This window comes from Juglans regia, chromosome 14 (genome assembly GCF_001411555.2).
Source record: "Juglans regia cultivar Chandler chromosome 14, Walnut 2.0, whole genome shotgun sequence".
Lineage (NCBI taxonomy): Eukaryota > Viridiplantae > Streptophyta > Magnoliopsida > Fagales > Juglandaceae > Juglans > Juglans regia.
In genome coordinates, this window is record NC_049914.1 from 22,475,533 (window position 1) to 22,492,086 (window position 16,554).

General features: G+C 33.9%; 2 protein-coding genes across 3 annotated transcripts; both read right to left on the reverse strand.

The window, feature by feature from the left end:
* Positions 1-6,586: 6,586 nt before the first annotated feature.
* LOC109000686 lies at positions 6,587-10,105 on the reverse strand. 2 transcript variants are annotated; one of them, XM_035685271.1, is made up of 3 exons: positions 9,884-10,105; positions 9,692-9,795; positions 6,587-7,486 (listed from the first exon to the last, which is right to left on the reverse strand). In XM_035685271.1, the coding sequence occupies exons 1-3, from the start codon at positions 10,042-10,044 to the stop codon at positions 7,464-7,466; spliced, it is 288 nt and encodes a 95-aa protein (XP_035541164.1). In that variant the 5' UTR covers positions 10,045-10,105; the 3' UTR covers positions 6,587-7,463. The 2 variants fall into 2 exon arrangements, with proteins under 2 accessions (XP_035541164.1, XP_018833195.1); XM_018977650.2 differs by having other exon boundaries at positions 6,587-7,575; positions 9,884-10,103.
* A 346-nt stretch (positions 10,106-10,451) lies between these two features.
* LOC109000683 (probable 2-carboxy-D-arabinitol-1-phosphatase) lies at positions 10,452-14,293 on the reverse strand. Its single transcript, XM_018977646.2, has 9 exons — positions 13,886-14,293; positions 13,441-13,546; positions 13,107-13,323; positions 12,893-13,011; positions 12,648-12,746; positions 12,308-12,361; positions 12,136-12,234; positions 11,867-11,974; positions 10,452-10,953 (listed from the first exon to the last, which is right to left on the reverse strand). Exons 1-9 carry the CDS (start codon positions 14,200-14,202, stop codon positions 10,579-10,581), a joined length of 1,494 nt encoding a protein of 497 aa, XP_018833191.1. The 5' UTR covers positions 14,203-14,293; the 3' UTR covers positions 10,452-10,578.
* Between the last annotated feature and the right edge of the window lie 2,261 nt (positions 14,294-16,554).

A 16,554-nucleotide genomic window follows, 5' to 3' on the forward strand; every position in this document is an offset into this window, starting at 1 on the left:
AATTACATATTAGGTTTTCAAATTGTGAGCCATATTATAAAGGAAAATATTATATTATCCGCTGCATTTTATTGTTGCACCAGTGACTGCTAGTACTGTATTTGTGTATTTTTTTTAATATTAATAAAAATTACAAATGCAACGGTCCCTATAGCAAGATCACCCTTTTATAAAATGGATCATAGGTTAAGGGTTTTTTTTTTTTTTTTTTTTTGGACTGATCATAGTTGAAGGAGTTAAAAGTATAATTTTCTTCTATTTTTCATATAATTCCAAGCAAGTAATAAAAAAAAAAAAAAAAAAACAATAAATCGTATAGCTAGATTATTAATAGATCAAAGAAAATAAATTAAGAAAATAAAAACGAACATAATATATTGTTGTTTAATTTCATTTAAAATTTTAAATAGTAGAACACCAAATTAAACATAGGGACTAGTGAATTTCTATCACGGAAGCAATTCTATTTTAATAAGAGAATAACTTATAGCCGATGTCTCTTACAGGTGCTTATTATCGGAGACCAATAGGAACATGCCACGTAAGGGATTGATGAAGACACCTGCCACTCCGCGCTGTAGGGATCCTTTGTGCATACCCCCTCCCCTCTCTCTCTCTCTCTCTCTCTCTCTCTCTCTCTCTCTCTCTCTCTCTCCTTCCCTCTGCTTCATGAAAATCCTAACCCAAAATCTGAAAGTAAAATAGTCTACTCCTACTGTCCAAGATCAAAATTGAAATCCTTAGCCCGACATTATGTTTACGTCCGCGATTGACTACTTGTGGCTGAAAAATGAAACAGAAGATCTCGATGCATTCAAACCCCATAAAAAAATAAAAAAATAAAAAAGAGAAAGAAAAAGAAACTCAAAAAAAAAAAAAAAACTACGCTATAATTTCTTTCCCAGTAAAATCGATGCTTAATGGGTAATTTCCAAGTGAAGCAATAAAAGCTGAGCTATCTACGGGCTATTGGATCAAATGAAAAAGACATTGTTGAAAAAAAGATGGCTTTTCCCGGATGAAACGAAAATTGGATTCATGTAACAAGATAAAGGTTTCCCATTCCTTAGCGGAAAGATATGTGGCCATGAAATAGGGATTAAGCGGAACAGAATTGACTGGGTGGTAGAGTCGTGGAAACACCTCTTTCTTCCATATTTTGGACCTTAGCTCCGTGGAACAATATACTACTGCGGAAACACGAAAGAATTGAAATCTTAAATCAAAACATTATGTATGGATGATATGAACTGCCTAAACAAGAATTCTTGAACAGCGAACAACCAAAGCTATTACTCACTACATCAAAAGATTTCCATTAATGAAAGATTTAAATCCATTGGAAAATAAAAAATACGCATGTCGGATGAAATGGTTGTTGCTATCTGTTACAATAACGAATCACTCATTGAAGCAATAAAAGGTCAAGGTCATTCAGCAATGGAAGAAGAAGAGGAAAAGAAAAACAAGCCGAAAATCGAGATAAAGATCTTCTATGATGGGGACCCAAAATTTAATTAAATACAAAAGTGAAAGGCTCGGATGTTGCTGTCTTTAGACATCAAATGGGTTGAGAAGTTGGGAAAAATTCCAGTTTGTATGTAGCCTTTGCAGTCCGCTTGGATCCTTTGAGTTATCACTCCCCCTTGACGTGAATTACCCAAATATTGAGGTCTTGAGAGAGAGAGAGAGATAGAGGGGATTTGTGCAGATGGAAGGTTCAAGAGAGAGAGAGAGCAGAGAGAGGGGGGATCCCTTGCAGCGCAGATAAGCCAGTGTCTTCATCAACTCCTTATGTGGCATGTCTCAATTGGTCTCCAATAATAAACCCTTATAGGAGACACCGGCTCGAAGCGTTTCTGTTTTAATAATAATTAAATTTGTCCCTTCATCATAAATCTAGTTAGAAGCGCTGCATCAACACCAATTGTACTCGCTTCAAGCATGTCACTTAGAAAATAGAAAGTAAAATAAAGTGCACAAAACCCTAATATTAAAAAAAAAAACTTAAAAACCCACAAAAGTTGAAAAACATAATCTCAAAAAAATAAAAAAAAAAACCTCCCTAGTCGCAGGACAAGAAGGGTGCATGCATGATCAAGCCATTGCAATTGTTAGTTTGAGAAGGTCATTATCAAAATTGATGCTTTAGGTGGATTTAAATTGGGTTGTTATTTGTCGAACGTCTTAATAGAAGGTTCAAATTACAGGGTCTAGATTTTAAAATGACTAGTCAATGATATAATTGGAACCTCATTAGAACCTTATAAAGAGCAATAACTTCTTCTTTCTAAGCAATATGAAATCTTATACACCACCTATTTTTATCATTATCATATGGAATATAGCAATTTGAAGAAATTTTTGTGTATTTTTTTTTTATATATATATAAAAAGAATTAGAATAGGTCAATCAATTGGAGAACTTCCCTGGACACCTTGGTTTTATATGATCAGATAAATTTTGTTGCATGTTTTTTTTTTTTTAATCCGTATCTACTTGAGATGATAGGGGCATTGAGATCATGATTATGATAGTGATGTTGGCCCCATAAATTTAATTTGGACTGTAGACCCACCAACTCCTACTCCCCAACACACCTTTGATTTAAAGCTAGCTAGGCATATATACATTATATGAGGTAATGATCACAGCTTTCTCTTGATATTTTTTGTCTTTTTTTTTTTTTTAGTCCCTATTTCCCACTCTCAATAAAAATAAATAAATGAATAAGAATAGCAGTAAAGGAAGAAAAAATCTACACAATCTTTATATATCATACTTTTTTTAATTTTTTTTTCTTTTATCAAATATTTAATATATGAATAATGAATGGAAGAATTGAATTAGTTTAAAAAGAATAAACTCAAAAAAATTTTAAAATTTTAAAATATATAGTATGTAGAAATTAAAAAAATTGTATAGCATTACTCGCAAAAGAATATGTGACTATTTAATGTGCACTAGTCTACTTTGTTACAACACCCTTTAATATAAAAGTCATTTGGTTGCAGTTGGGGAAGAAAAAGAACATTTAAAACCAACATGTTAGTGAACTCATTTCTTAAAGTTTTGGGTCAACACCCAACTGGCAACAGTCCATCTGAAAATGAATTCACAAATTAAAAAAAAAAAAAACAAACAAATGTAATGTACAGAAAATAAATTATCTTACATGAAAAAAAATTAAAGCCTTGAGGGAGTGGATGAGAATTCAAGAGTGGAGAAAGACAATGCCTGTCATTAGCACATGTACGTACTATGTTACCGTTAAATGTTCATGACAGATACATTAAATGAGAAGTGAGAGAGAGAGAGAAGAGGTGAAACAAGATTCCAATCATGAGGCCGAGATAGGGAATGGATGAATATGTGACAAAAATAAAAAAATATGACAATTTACAGCGAAAGAGGATCATTAATTTACCTTTGGAGTGTAATTTATTTAGGAAAAAATATATATATTTATTTTTTATCATCTTTTTATCGTTTTATAATATGTCGTTAGATGATAAATTTATAAATAAAATATAATAAAAAAAATTTAAATTATTTAATATCACATTATAAAATAATAGAAAAATGATAAAAATTAAGATCTTGAACAGCATTAAACGTAAAAGAAAGGGATGCTTCTAGGGTAATTAATGGACCCCCCCGGAAGGTTCTTGTCCTATCGGGCATGTTGCCCACCATGACAAAGTACACAAGTCGTTTCCATGGAGGACTGAACATGATGTATGTAGGAAGGAAGAAGATTTAAGGAGGAGGACTATGACTGCAAATTTTCAGTTTCTGGATAGGACTAGTAGTAAATGTACAGTGTTTATATTGCATTTATGAAAGATGATTCTGAAAACATTGATTTTCTCTTCCCTTATCTTTTTCTCTTGTTGTTTAATGTTTATGATGTTGAAATGGAGAGTACTTTAACCTGTATCATAGTTTGTTTTGTCTGCTTTGTGCCAACAAAGTGCCCGCTGTCTTCGGTTTGTCTCATTGGTCCAGCTAGCTTACTTCGAATTCCTTCTTCATCCTCATTTTGCATACACTGTAAAAAAAAAAACAAAGAAGAAGAAGCAGTCCACTAGCTGTGTGTTTTCTCTCTCTTGGCTTTAGAAACTTATTTCTCAAAATATTTTAACTATATATTATAAAATTATTTTTATTATAAAATAAATCTGATATATTATATAAAATCACGTCAATTTATAAATGTATGATATAAAAAGTATTCGGTCACCTGCTGCTTTCATAGCCACTTTCTGGGCACAGAGGTGGGGGAGCCTGTTCCTCCACCTGTAGGTAACCTTTTACTTGCCAAATCTACTGCTCTCTAGCCCTATCACACAAAAAAACAAAAGTGTTGCTAGCCTCATAGACTTAATAGATGGAGATTAAACGTTGTGATTAAGCAATGATCAACGATTTTCCATCTTTTTATGATCGTTTTATTCTTCAATTGGTCGCTTAGAAGACAGATTGGATTCCAGACTTTCCACTTTGCCTTTTTCCTTTATGATAATAGTAGAAAAAAGGATAAAGCTATATATATATATGTAATCAGAAAAGCCTTCCCCGTCACTTACCTAAAACACATGATATGTGCAACCAACTACGCAAAAGAAAAGGGAATCCAAGATGGAATTTCTTCTCTTCGATCTCTTTTCTTACATTATCTCACCAACCAAACAGAATATAATATACATCTTTTATAAACAAAAATCACCCTCAAAATATGCATAAAATGTAAGGGACTTTCTCTTCATATGCCCAGTAGACTTCTGAGAGATTGGACTTCTTAGAAACTTCTGCATGATATATATATATATATATATGAAGAACCAAAGTGGAGGAGAAAGAGAACTTGGCCTATTACAGTTCATGAATTTCCTGCATCTATCATAACCCGGTGGGAAATATCATCATCTGGGTGAAACTCACCAATAATCGAATGTGTTTGTATTTGTTTTTAAAAATGAACAGTAAAAAATTTCTAGACAAGTACTGTTTTCTCTGCCTATTTTCGTTTAGATCTCAACTAACTGCTGATTTGACTGATCTCAGAGAGAGAGAGAGCTGTAGAGCAATCAAAATAAAGGTGGCTACTGTTAGGAATCATAATTTCATCTAATTACTGTCAATTCAAACTCATTTCCTGCATACTTGTGATGAAAGCTAAACAATCTTCCATTATGAGTAAAAGGCAGTGTATGATCATGGCGTTTCTGCTTTCAGTCTGTGCTGTTGAGTTTCAGTTTGCAAATGTTGCCTTCTCTTCTCCAACCATCAAAGGGGCATAAATGCAGAGTCTCATTAATTGAAGGGTACCCTTGGGAAAGCTAAACCAGTATCTCCAATGAAAAATGTTCCTGTAGCCCCTTAAAGTTACCGTTTAATTATTTTTTTATTTTTTATTTTTTTACTTAATAGTTAAGAAAGTAACTATTAATGAAATTATGTATTTTTTTATTTTTATCTTAATGATCAAGAATATTAAAAATTTGTTAACGGTACGCCCAGCGGTAACGGCTAGCCGGCCGGCTAGCACTATCCATCTCCGATTAATGGGTTCAAGGGAATACTTTGATTATCAATAGTGTTAAGCCAAGGGAAGAGTAATCAACATTAACTTCTAATTAAATGGTCATCATAAATAGTTGGTTTTTCCGACTTAATACTCTTTTAGACTGTCAAATCGACATTACAACCGATGATGACAATAAAATTCACCCAAAAAATGAATAATTATTTAAGAAGTATTCCTGATTGGTTCCAAGAAAGAAACATGAATAAGAAATATCATGAACTACATGCACTTTCCAACTTATATTAATTAATATCCATCTCCTAATTTATCATGAGTGTCTTCCCCCACACAGACGCATGCATGCATCACAACCTTTTAATCAACTTTGTCCTGTAGAACCATTTATCAAATGAAAAGTATGACATCTCATCAGTTTAGCATGTGCTGTCTTAGTCTTCCAATCTAATATATAATTGCAGTGTCCTACACGACCATGATTAATGATCTATGATCTAGTCACGAATGCAACGAGCCTCGTCAGTTTTTTTGGCTTCTTGGAAGTTGTCGAGTGAAAATTCAAATTAATTGTTGAAAAATGACCCTCTAATGTCCATTTTCTTTCTTGCATCAGTTTCCTATCTATCTCATATGTGAATGCATACTCCAAAACCTATATTTCGTCCACCAAATTTGACATAGCCATGAAATAGGCCCAACAAGTCCACTGATCAAGGCGAAAGTTCACCATTAAGTTCGTAAAATCCAAAGGAGCGCGCACAACAAAACGTAAATCCTTTGTTTATGTACATGTGCTCGCACAAAAGGTGAGTCCTCAACAAATTGCGTGTGCACACACAAAAGGTAAAGAGAAATATTTAGCCATAAATGAATTATACAAAAGTAATTCTACAAACTAACGTGATTTCATGTGATTTATCAGATCAGGTCAAATTTGGTTAAAGACATGAACAACAAAATCCACAGTTCCTCTTAGTTTCGTTGAAAAGTGAACACTCTCTCGACTTCAACAACTTGAGTTTTGACCCTAACGAAATCCCAAACGATCTAGATCACGAAAAAATTCATAGCTGTGAATTTACTTACTAAAAGCGAAAGAAAAGTTGTGAATTCATTTCCCCCAATAACTAGCAAAGCCAGCCATGTAATAAAAGCAAGCAATGAATCAGGTACAAAACAAAAATAAAAGAAACAACACAACAAATTCACTATTGATCAGTGGGTGCTCAAACTGTCTGGCGGACATTTTAGGTTCAAAAGCGCAAAACACATCCAAATATCCCTTACGTGATTCTCTCAAATAAACCATAGCCATTCAAAAGTTCTAATGCTCAAGTTTTTCTTTCCTTGAATAGGAAATTTAAAAATATTTTCCTGTTTCTTTTTTTTTTTTTTCATTTACTTGCAAAATTCTTGTCATTATGTATAGCTTGAAACAGCATATTAGCATCTTCCATCAAGAACAAATTCCAAATTTTGATTCATTGCTTTCCCAAATGATTCATGTGGTAATAATCGAAAGCAACAGGAAAACATAGATTCACTCATCAAAGTTAAATCAAGTTTATCAAAAGTAGGAGAGTCTAAAAAATAGATCATCAACGGGTTGCTATTTAGTAAAAGAAAGTTAAAAGGCATGTCAAGCAATTAAGGTAGGAAAATTCGAACTCCAACTTAATGAGAAGAACTAAGAGCATTAGCATTGGCTTCATCAAAATCATTTTTAAAATTTGATGAAAAGTACATGTTTTCCATAAATTCAAAGCTTGAGTTATGAATAGTGAATAGTGAGTCTTAAAATATGAAGATGAAACTAAATTTCTTGTAGCTCAAAGCTTGAGTTTTTGAGTTTTACCGAATCCAATGCCAGCGTCTTAACTCTCAATCCATTCAAATTTTAGACTTTTCTTCATTTTACCAAATCCGCTGCCAGTGCTCTAATCAGTCAACGACAAAAGTTAGAAAAAATTCTTGATCTTGCCATTCACTCAGTTCTAAATTGGACTGAGGTAGTTCACAAATTGACCTGTCATGAAGAGAGGGAAGAAAGCAAAAGTTACAAATTTGCTTCTAATAGTAACAATCAATATCTTCCGACAGACCTAAAAATATAAAAATTTAATAGATACAGCAAGTTTAAAAGCTACATATCCCTTTTCCAATTGAAGGGGGAGAGGGAACAAGGGAGACAGAAAAAACTCCCCCCCCCCCAAGCAGACACTTTTTTTTAAGCCCTCTTTAATAAATACGTTCAGCATTGCCCTTTTTTCTTTTGAGATAAAAGGCATCCATCCTACTTAATAAAATGATAACTATTTGTTCTGAGAATCATATGTTCCTTTATTATTATTTTTTTTTTCTGAAGATGATTCATCATTGTTACATGTCATTGCGTTGTATTTACTTTGTTTTATTTGATTATCGGGGGTGTTTGAGAGATTTTTTCTTACTTCATCATGCTTTCCAATGTTGATTGGCTCTCGGAGTGTGTAAGAAGAGAAAAAGAAAACTGTACTGGCTTCCTTCTTAAGATTCATTTGAAAATTTTAAGCACTTATTTCCCTCACAAATACATCAGTGACAGAAACAGAAATTATGGCTGTAACTTTTTACACTGCAAGATCTAAAACAATAGAGTTCCACTCAACTGAGACTCATCGTGTTTCAGCTTACTTATGCAAAACTTTAATTTCTCAAATCCAAACAATATCTGTCTTTGTTTTCCTTGAAATTCAAAGCAACCAACAGATGCTTTGTAGACAACTACATGAGAAAATCCCCTAACCTTGATTTCACGCTTTTTTATGTTACAATCACATGGAAGATACCATATTATGTCATTTCCAAGTGCAGAACATTATATTTACAAATAAGTCATATAATCTGCTTCTTCAAGAAAATAGTCTTCAATGCACTTGCACTCATCTACTCAGGATGCAGCTTCCTGAACTCTACAGTATTAGCTAGGACAAAACATATGCATTGTTTTTGGTTAAACTTCAACTCCTTAACCAGAAAAGAACTAATCTCTATTCATACGGAGGTAGTCACGAGTACAGCTCATTAATAGTAATAAGTATCCAAGGCAACCTATTTTTATAACTTCTGTTCTTAGGGCTTTGCCACATATGAGGTCCTACTCCCTCTATGGTAATTGTAAAATCAAATCTCTTTTCAGACATCATTTTATTTTAAAACCATCTCAGATGCATACACAAGGTGATCACTGTTGTTCCATTAAGGATGCCCTTTCCTATGTCTGTACTGTTTTCCATGCCCAGCTAAAAGTAAATTTACTCATAAAATAAATTTGTGATGCCATGTAAACATTCAAACTAAATGTTTGCTCATCACTATCCTTCAGATTCAGACATTTAGTCTTGATGCCATGTTATGTTGGACCCCTCACAGCGCTCTCCATATACCTTAGTGGAGCAAACTGATTTTCTTTATCCACAATTCTCATGCTTTTAATCATGCACGAATAGCACGTGAATGTTTGTAGAGCACTTTATGGAGGCAAACTTTCTTCTTCTTCAACAAGTTGAAAACCTTGCCTAAAACCTTTACAAGGTCAAAGACTTTAACAAGTTGAAAACCGGCTCCCCTTTGTAGCTAAGATGCATGGAGATGTAGCAACAATGAACCCTAACTTGTCTACAGGTGTTATGGCAGCTTAAATCATCAGGAGCAGCTATTAAATTAAGTAGAATAATTTAGATACCACTACCTTTATATAAAGTTTTTTTTTTTTTTTTTTTTTGACAAGCAGAGCCACTTGGAGAGTTAGATGCTTATTTACATTTATGGAAAATTACTGCCCAATTTGGAGAAGTAATATTATTAATTGTCCTAATTTTTCCTCTCACTAAGTCGGTTTAAACACTAGTATAAGTGCACCATTCTATGGCATGTAATTTTGCATTAAAATATCAATTAAGACCAGATTGCACTGACAATACCCACCACCGGATTTTTTTACAGCATTCTTCCCACCCACAAAAGTTGCAGAGCAATCATAGAGGTTGAAGCTCACTAGTAGAAGTCATCATGGAACAATTAAGTCCAACCTCCTTTGAGACTCTTCCAGTAAATTGATTACACAAAGATACAAATATTAGAGCGAGGCAGAGCAGAATCACCTTCGGTGGAGGTGCTGGCTTCACTGGGGAGCTTGGAGACAAGGCAAGCGGAAGCTACTGCGGAGTGGACGGGTTGAAGAGAGCTTAGTTGTCTTCGGAGCAACCTTTTTAAGCCAATGGAAATAAAAGACTGGGATTAGATATGAATCTCAGATCACAGAAAATAGAGAGATGCAGAAGAAAGAGCAGTACCTTGGAGAAAGAGGATGAGGGGGAATTGGAGTCCGACGAGGGACGGAATTGGATGGACGTAGTGGCACTGAGAAACTTCTTGTCCCCGAGGAAGAAAACTTTGAAGCTCGGCAAATCGCGCGCACTAGATTGGATCTTCCAGTAGCTACCGAAGCTGCCATTTTTGGATTCTCCGAAACACGGTCTCACTTCCCTTCGAACCCCTGAGGCTAAAACCTCTGTAAATTGAAATTGGCGTCCTTATTGGACTGGATGACCCCGTCAATTAATTGGGCTTTTTTTATATAGGCCCAAAATATTTGACACCCAAAACTTAATTAAAAAAATTAAAAAATTGATATTTGCAGTCGTAGAATGTGTAAAATTATTTTGAAAAAAGTGAGTGAAAAAGAGATTCACATAATAAAAAACTAATATTTTAATAATGAGACCTATTCTTTTTCAAAAAGATTGCACGACGTTTACACATTATACGATTGTATGTAGCAGTGCTTAAAAAATTAATATGTTCTTTTAAACATTGTCTAAATTCTCTAATTTGGTTTTTGATTCTTCAAAGATGTTATACTAAATTTCGAATTTGGATAATAAATTCATTCTCTTTTATACGTCATGATATAACTAACAGCCACCCTGACATTGATATGCAAGGAGTGGTGGTAATTTTTACAAGTTAAATCAAGACCTATTTACAGTTAAAACTCATCATCATCGATAATGGATCTTGTGATCGGTATCGACCATCTACCCAAATGGGCAGTGTAATTTATGCACCGGATAACGCCTCTCGAGGTAGGCCCATCTGGAAAGTCGACGACACTGATGCTCCCTGCGTCGACATGAAATGATCCCATCCATTCTTTGGTCAGATTTAGGCAATGCCCCATCAATGCTATGTGAAGTGCTGGGTGGCCAACTACGACAAGTATCTTTTCTGGCTCGGACTCATCCGATAGTTCGCTCAATAGAGACTGCCAAGCCTTCTCAGATTGATGCCATACTTCTGATGTGATTCTATCTTCATATCCATTTAACCAACCAGGCTCAAGAGCTGAAACCTCGGTTGCATCCTGTGGAAAAGAGGAGAAGATCAAAAGATTAAATGGGAAAAGTCAAGAAAGCACTGAATAGATTAACACATTTAGCCAATCTTTAAGTTCAGACCAGTAAGTAGTGCTTCAGCCATGATATAGGTATGTATTTATATATATGCAGAATGAATGCAAATATTGCAGTTCATTTTGCCCTTTTGGATAGTGAAATGAGATAAGATGGTTTTAAATAAAACTTGAAAATTAAATAAAATATTATTAGAATATTATTTTTTAATATTATTATTGTTTTAGGATTTGAAAAAGTTGAATTGCTTATTATATTTTATGTGAAAATTTGAAAAAATTGTAATAATTAGATGAGATGAAACGAAACCAAACCGTTTCTATATACAAACGGGCCTAATATCAATGCATGCCATTAGTCACTAACTAGAATGGATATGTATAAACAATGTTGTTTAATCCAATGGCAAGTATTCCAATCATTTGTGTAGGATAAGTAGCCCGCACAATTAGAAAGAGGTCATTGTAGTTTTCTTTTATTTTCTCTTGATTTGTTTTACTTTTGAGCTCTCAAAGTGAGATTAGGATTTTTCATATTTTCTAAGTTTTTTTTATCCTAGCAAGCCTAGGACTTTATTTTCCTGATAACTCAAGACTCTCTCTTATTGCATTTTTTAAGGATTTTGTAGTAACCTTAGGATTAGGATTTTAGCCTATATAAAGGTATGCGGTAAACCTTATTTTAAGGTTGAGTAATTGAGATCATTGTGTTTATATTTGAGTAGTTTTAAATAAATAAACTCTTGTTGTTTCTATCATTTCCACAGCGTCATCATTAGTTATGCCTTTTAAAATTTCCTATTTTAATAGTTTCGGATCTTTCACAAACAATCAAGAAGTAAGAACCATGAAATTAGACATTTACCCTATTTGGTTGCTGAAGAACGCTTTCAACATCAAGGTGCTCCATTTGCTTCATCTCCACATAGCGTGGAACACAGTCAGCACCCAAGCAATCTGCAGCTTCTTGGACCTACAATCAATTAGGCTAGCTGGAGTAAAACCATGATACACATTCCATACGAAATTAGAGAGAGAGAGAGAGAGAGAGAGAGAGAGAGAGAGAGAGAGAGAGAGAGAGAGAGAGAGAGCATTTGCCACATTCTGACTGAGCAACAAAAACAGTAAACTTACTCTGGAGATGGCCAGGGATGTCTCAGAACAAGCTTTCTTAGGACTGCTAATTATAGAATGCACTTTCAAATCGAGGAGTAGCTCTGCAGTTTTCTGGGACTGTCATTTACCACTAAAGAAAATCAGATCATGGTTTTGTAACCTATTGTGTGCATACTTATAAACGATATACCTGTATAATTCCAAGCATGTTCAGTGGCAGATCCCCATAAGTAGCACCACTAGCCTGTGGAAGCAGAGTTAGTAACACCAGCAGCAACAATCAAAAAACAAGGAAATAAAACCAAATAAATGCAGAATTATTTTGGAGGCAGTCAGGCAATTCAATAATATATAATGTCTGGGGTAAAGTCATACTCAAAATCGAAATTTGCAAGTTCAAATGCATATTTTCACTCTCCCCTCCCCCTCACCCCAGAAAAGGGGGTGGGGGGGATAGGAAGAACAATACCTACAACAATTGAAAACTTGGCTTCACACAATCATGGATATTTTAGGCCCTTCCTTCTTACTTCTGTGTTACTTTGTGTGGCTCCGTAACAGACAAGTACGAGGCGCCTACTGCTTTTCCTGCCTCCAGAACTTCCAGTAGCAATAGGTGAATTGGGGGTCTGCATATATAGGTCAATAGCATTTAAAGGACAGACAGAATAACCTGTTACACGACCTACCATAACATTAAAACTGTGGCACCAATGAACAACTTCGATTTAGAAACATAAATATATATATATATATAAGAAAAGATGTCGTATACCTGATTTAACCGATTTAGGCAAATAAATGGTGACCCTCCCTCGGGCCGCGGTGTAAAATCAAGCACACTAACACCACAGTTGCTCTGAAGTAAAATCCTAAAATACTCTGTTCCCAAACCTGCTTTCCATAAAAAGAGATGAACTACTGTTAAAACTTAAAACCACACTTTGCATATTTCAGCATCAAGTTTCCAAAGATAAAGGAGATAGTACCAATCGCTGTTGCAACGAGAGCCTGATTAACAGCATTGTGTGCAACCACAAGAACAGACCTGCTTTCATGGGCTAGTATATTATTCCAACAGCTTCTAGCACGTGCCCACAACTCTCTCACAGGATAATGACCATCTATGTTGAAATTCGCAGCATCTACCTGCCATTGACGAAAAGCTGCACCATACTTTGCTTTCCCCTCATGCTTCAAGAGGCCCTACACTTCACCAATAAACTCAGAAACCATAATGCAATATCAAGTTCAGCTAATTCTCAAGAAAACTCAACCAAAAATAAGAAAATGGAGTAAGAAAAAGTGTTAAAACACACTAACTTGGAATGAATACAAGTCGATTTCTCTCAAATCAGAATCAGTAATCATCTCCTTCTCACGAGGCCCCCATATGATTTCAGCCGTTCTTTTTGAACGTATCAAGGGGCTGAAATAAAGAGCCCACCTTATTCAAGTAATCTATGCAAATGCCAAATTATAAGCTAAATGATCCAGTTAGTCAATCACGTAATATTGCCAAAATTCAACTAGGAAGAGTGTACTAGAATAACACAATGAATATATCACAAAAGTCTTTGTGTTTACAATGAATATATCACTTTACACTTATCACCGTCACGTTGTTTTAATCGACGCTAAAAGATTCGATCAAGCTATTCAGGTACAATTTAAGTAGCATTATCAAGTACGCTCTAGCCTGCTTGGACATAAAAAGTGGAAGCATACTTGTTTCAAGAAGCACCAAAAAGTAGTTGGAGAATCGAACCTGGAGAAGCAAACATCGAAGGAGTCGTCGATGAGCATCTGTCGGGAGGTCTCGGCCTGAGCCTCACCTTTCTTAGTGAGGACAGAGAAGTCGGAACTCCCTTGGATCCGGCCCTCTTCGTTCCAAGTGCTCTGGCCGTGCCTCACCAGGACCACCCTCTTCGCGGCCGATATCGGCGGGAAAGGAGCGGAAGCGTAAAGCTCCGAGCTTAGCTCTCTCTCTTGGAGGCTGGAGGAGGATCGGATTAGGAAGCTAGGGTTTCGGTTGAGGGGGAGAAGACGGTAGGGGAGGATGAGAGGGGCTGTTATAGAAATCATTGGGAGGTGTTAAGGCCTCTCTCTCTCTCTCTCTCTCTCTCTCTCTCTGGGTTTTCACTGTGTTTCATATGCTTCGCGCTCTAATTCGCAGAGCCATTTGATCGTTAACTTTTGTATGGTTACCGTTGTTTCTACGTTCCAATGATCTATTGAAGACCCACACAGCAAGAGTGACACGTGTGTCCCTGTCTAACGTATACAACTCCATCATCTTGCTTGCATGCGAGACGGCGTGTAATAAGATATATTTTCGCAGTTTTGTTATTTGACAGCCTTATATATTACACTTGTTTTTATTTTTAAAAATGTTCTTTTATTTTTTTATTTTCTTCTTCTTAAATTATTTGAATTATTTTATTCATCATTCATATACCACACATTTAATAAGAGAATAAATTAAAAATTAAAAAAATTATGTATATTATGTGATGTGACGAAGATGAATAAAAATTTTCATTTTCAAATATTTTATTTTTAAACATTAATATAAAATATTTTTAAATTTTAATTAATTATTGCTTAATCAATATCCAAATATCAAACTTAATATAAATTTTCTAAACTTCCAAACAAAACCTAAAAAATAATATAATTTATTCAAATTTTAAATAAAATAATAATATTAAAAAATATATTCAAACAATTTCTTAATTTTATAATATATTTTTTATTCAACATTTTCTCTTTCCTTCCTCAAAACTTAATAAAATATCTTAATTCAAATCATTTTGCTATTATTAATAAATATTTTAAAATATTCTAAATGTCAAACGAGCAACAAGACCAAAAGGGAGATGGTATCTTACCACAAACCGAAGCAAATCAAAGTATTAATCAAGATCCAACTCGGAATATTATTCAATAAGTGTGAGAAGTCACGAGAGCTTGATATCCTATTAAAGAGAACATTAATGACGATAAAAAGTGAAAAGTGGAACATTCAATGCCAAAATGGGATTATACTAGAACCATTGATCGATTTAATTCACTAATTTCAAACCAAAGGAGGCTTCATAGTATCAAGAATTTTCAAAGATTTTTAGGAGGACCTTAGAGCATTCATAATTACTCATATAGAATACATTTTTCTGTCAAATATAAAGAAAGTTGATCAAAAAGGTCCTTCTAATATATTTTGTATTTTGATCTTTATTTTATATTTTATAACAGTAATCTTCTAGATGTAGAGAATATTGTTCATAACCCTAAAATATTTTTAATTATTTTCTCTCTCATCTATGTACTTTTTTCTCCACTATCGAAATTCACTTTATTTCAATTTAGTCCATTTTAGCCCATCTGTTTATTTCGCGCGTCTTCCCTTCCTCACAGTTGGGTTATGCTCGTCTTACATCAATCACAGTTTACTGTTTCAAATCTATACATTTTTTGTTCAAGCATCTTGTCGTCTGCTCAAGGTAAAGCTTCTGTAAAAATTATCCCTGTCGCAACTCCTATTTTAAATGGGTTTTGGGTCTGGTTCAACCTCTTCTCTCTCAATCTCTCTATTCTCCTTCCAATAAGTTATGTGATAATTTTTAGTAGATGAAATCTTGGATTTTTTAGCATGTTGGTATTTTTTGAAAATTTTTCTTCTTCAAATTTGGGGATGGTCGCATATTTGGAATTCTTTGTTAGATTTTGCTTGGGATGACAGCTTCAAACTCACAGCATTTGTTGGGTCTGATTGCATTCAGTTAAAAAACTCACTTCTATTTGTTGTATTTGTGTGACGAAATGCCATTTCAACGTGTGACGTTGTACCTCCCCAATTTTGCATGCTCCTCACTTTTGAAATAAACAAAAAAATATTAAAAAATATAATATTTAAATGAAGAAAAAATAAATAAGTTGATCTATGATATATTGTAAAAGTCAATATGTAAAATAGAAAAATTGAATTTTGGTGATGTAAAATAGAAAAAAATAGATAAGTTGATATATGATATATTACCAAAATTCATTTTTTCTATTTTACATACTACCTTTTACAATATATTATATACCAACTTATCTATTTTTTCTTCATATCATTTAAATATTATTATACTTTTAATATTTTTTATTCATTTCAAATATTTTCTCTAACTATCAGTGATGTCCTCAAATATTTTGATATGCAATATCTCTCCATATACAATGTCATGTAATTATGTTCTATTTTAAACTAATCCAAATTTATAAGCTAAACCAAAATATAAATTAATTCAAAATTTTAAAAAGAAGAATATAATGAAAAGAATATATTAATTCAGCTTCAGATTTTGTCTTTAGCGCCCAGCAAAGAAGAAAGCGTGGGAATGAGAGAGAGGATCTAAAATGAAAATGAATTACTTTTGAAGAAATTGGGAA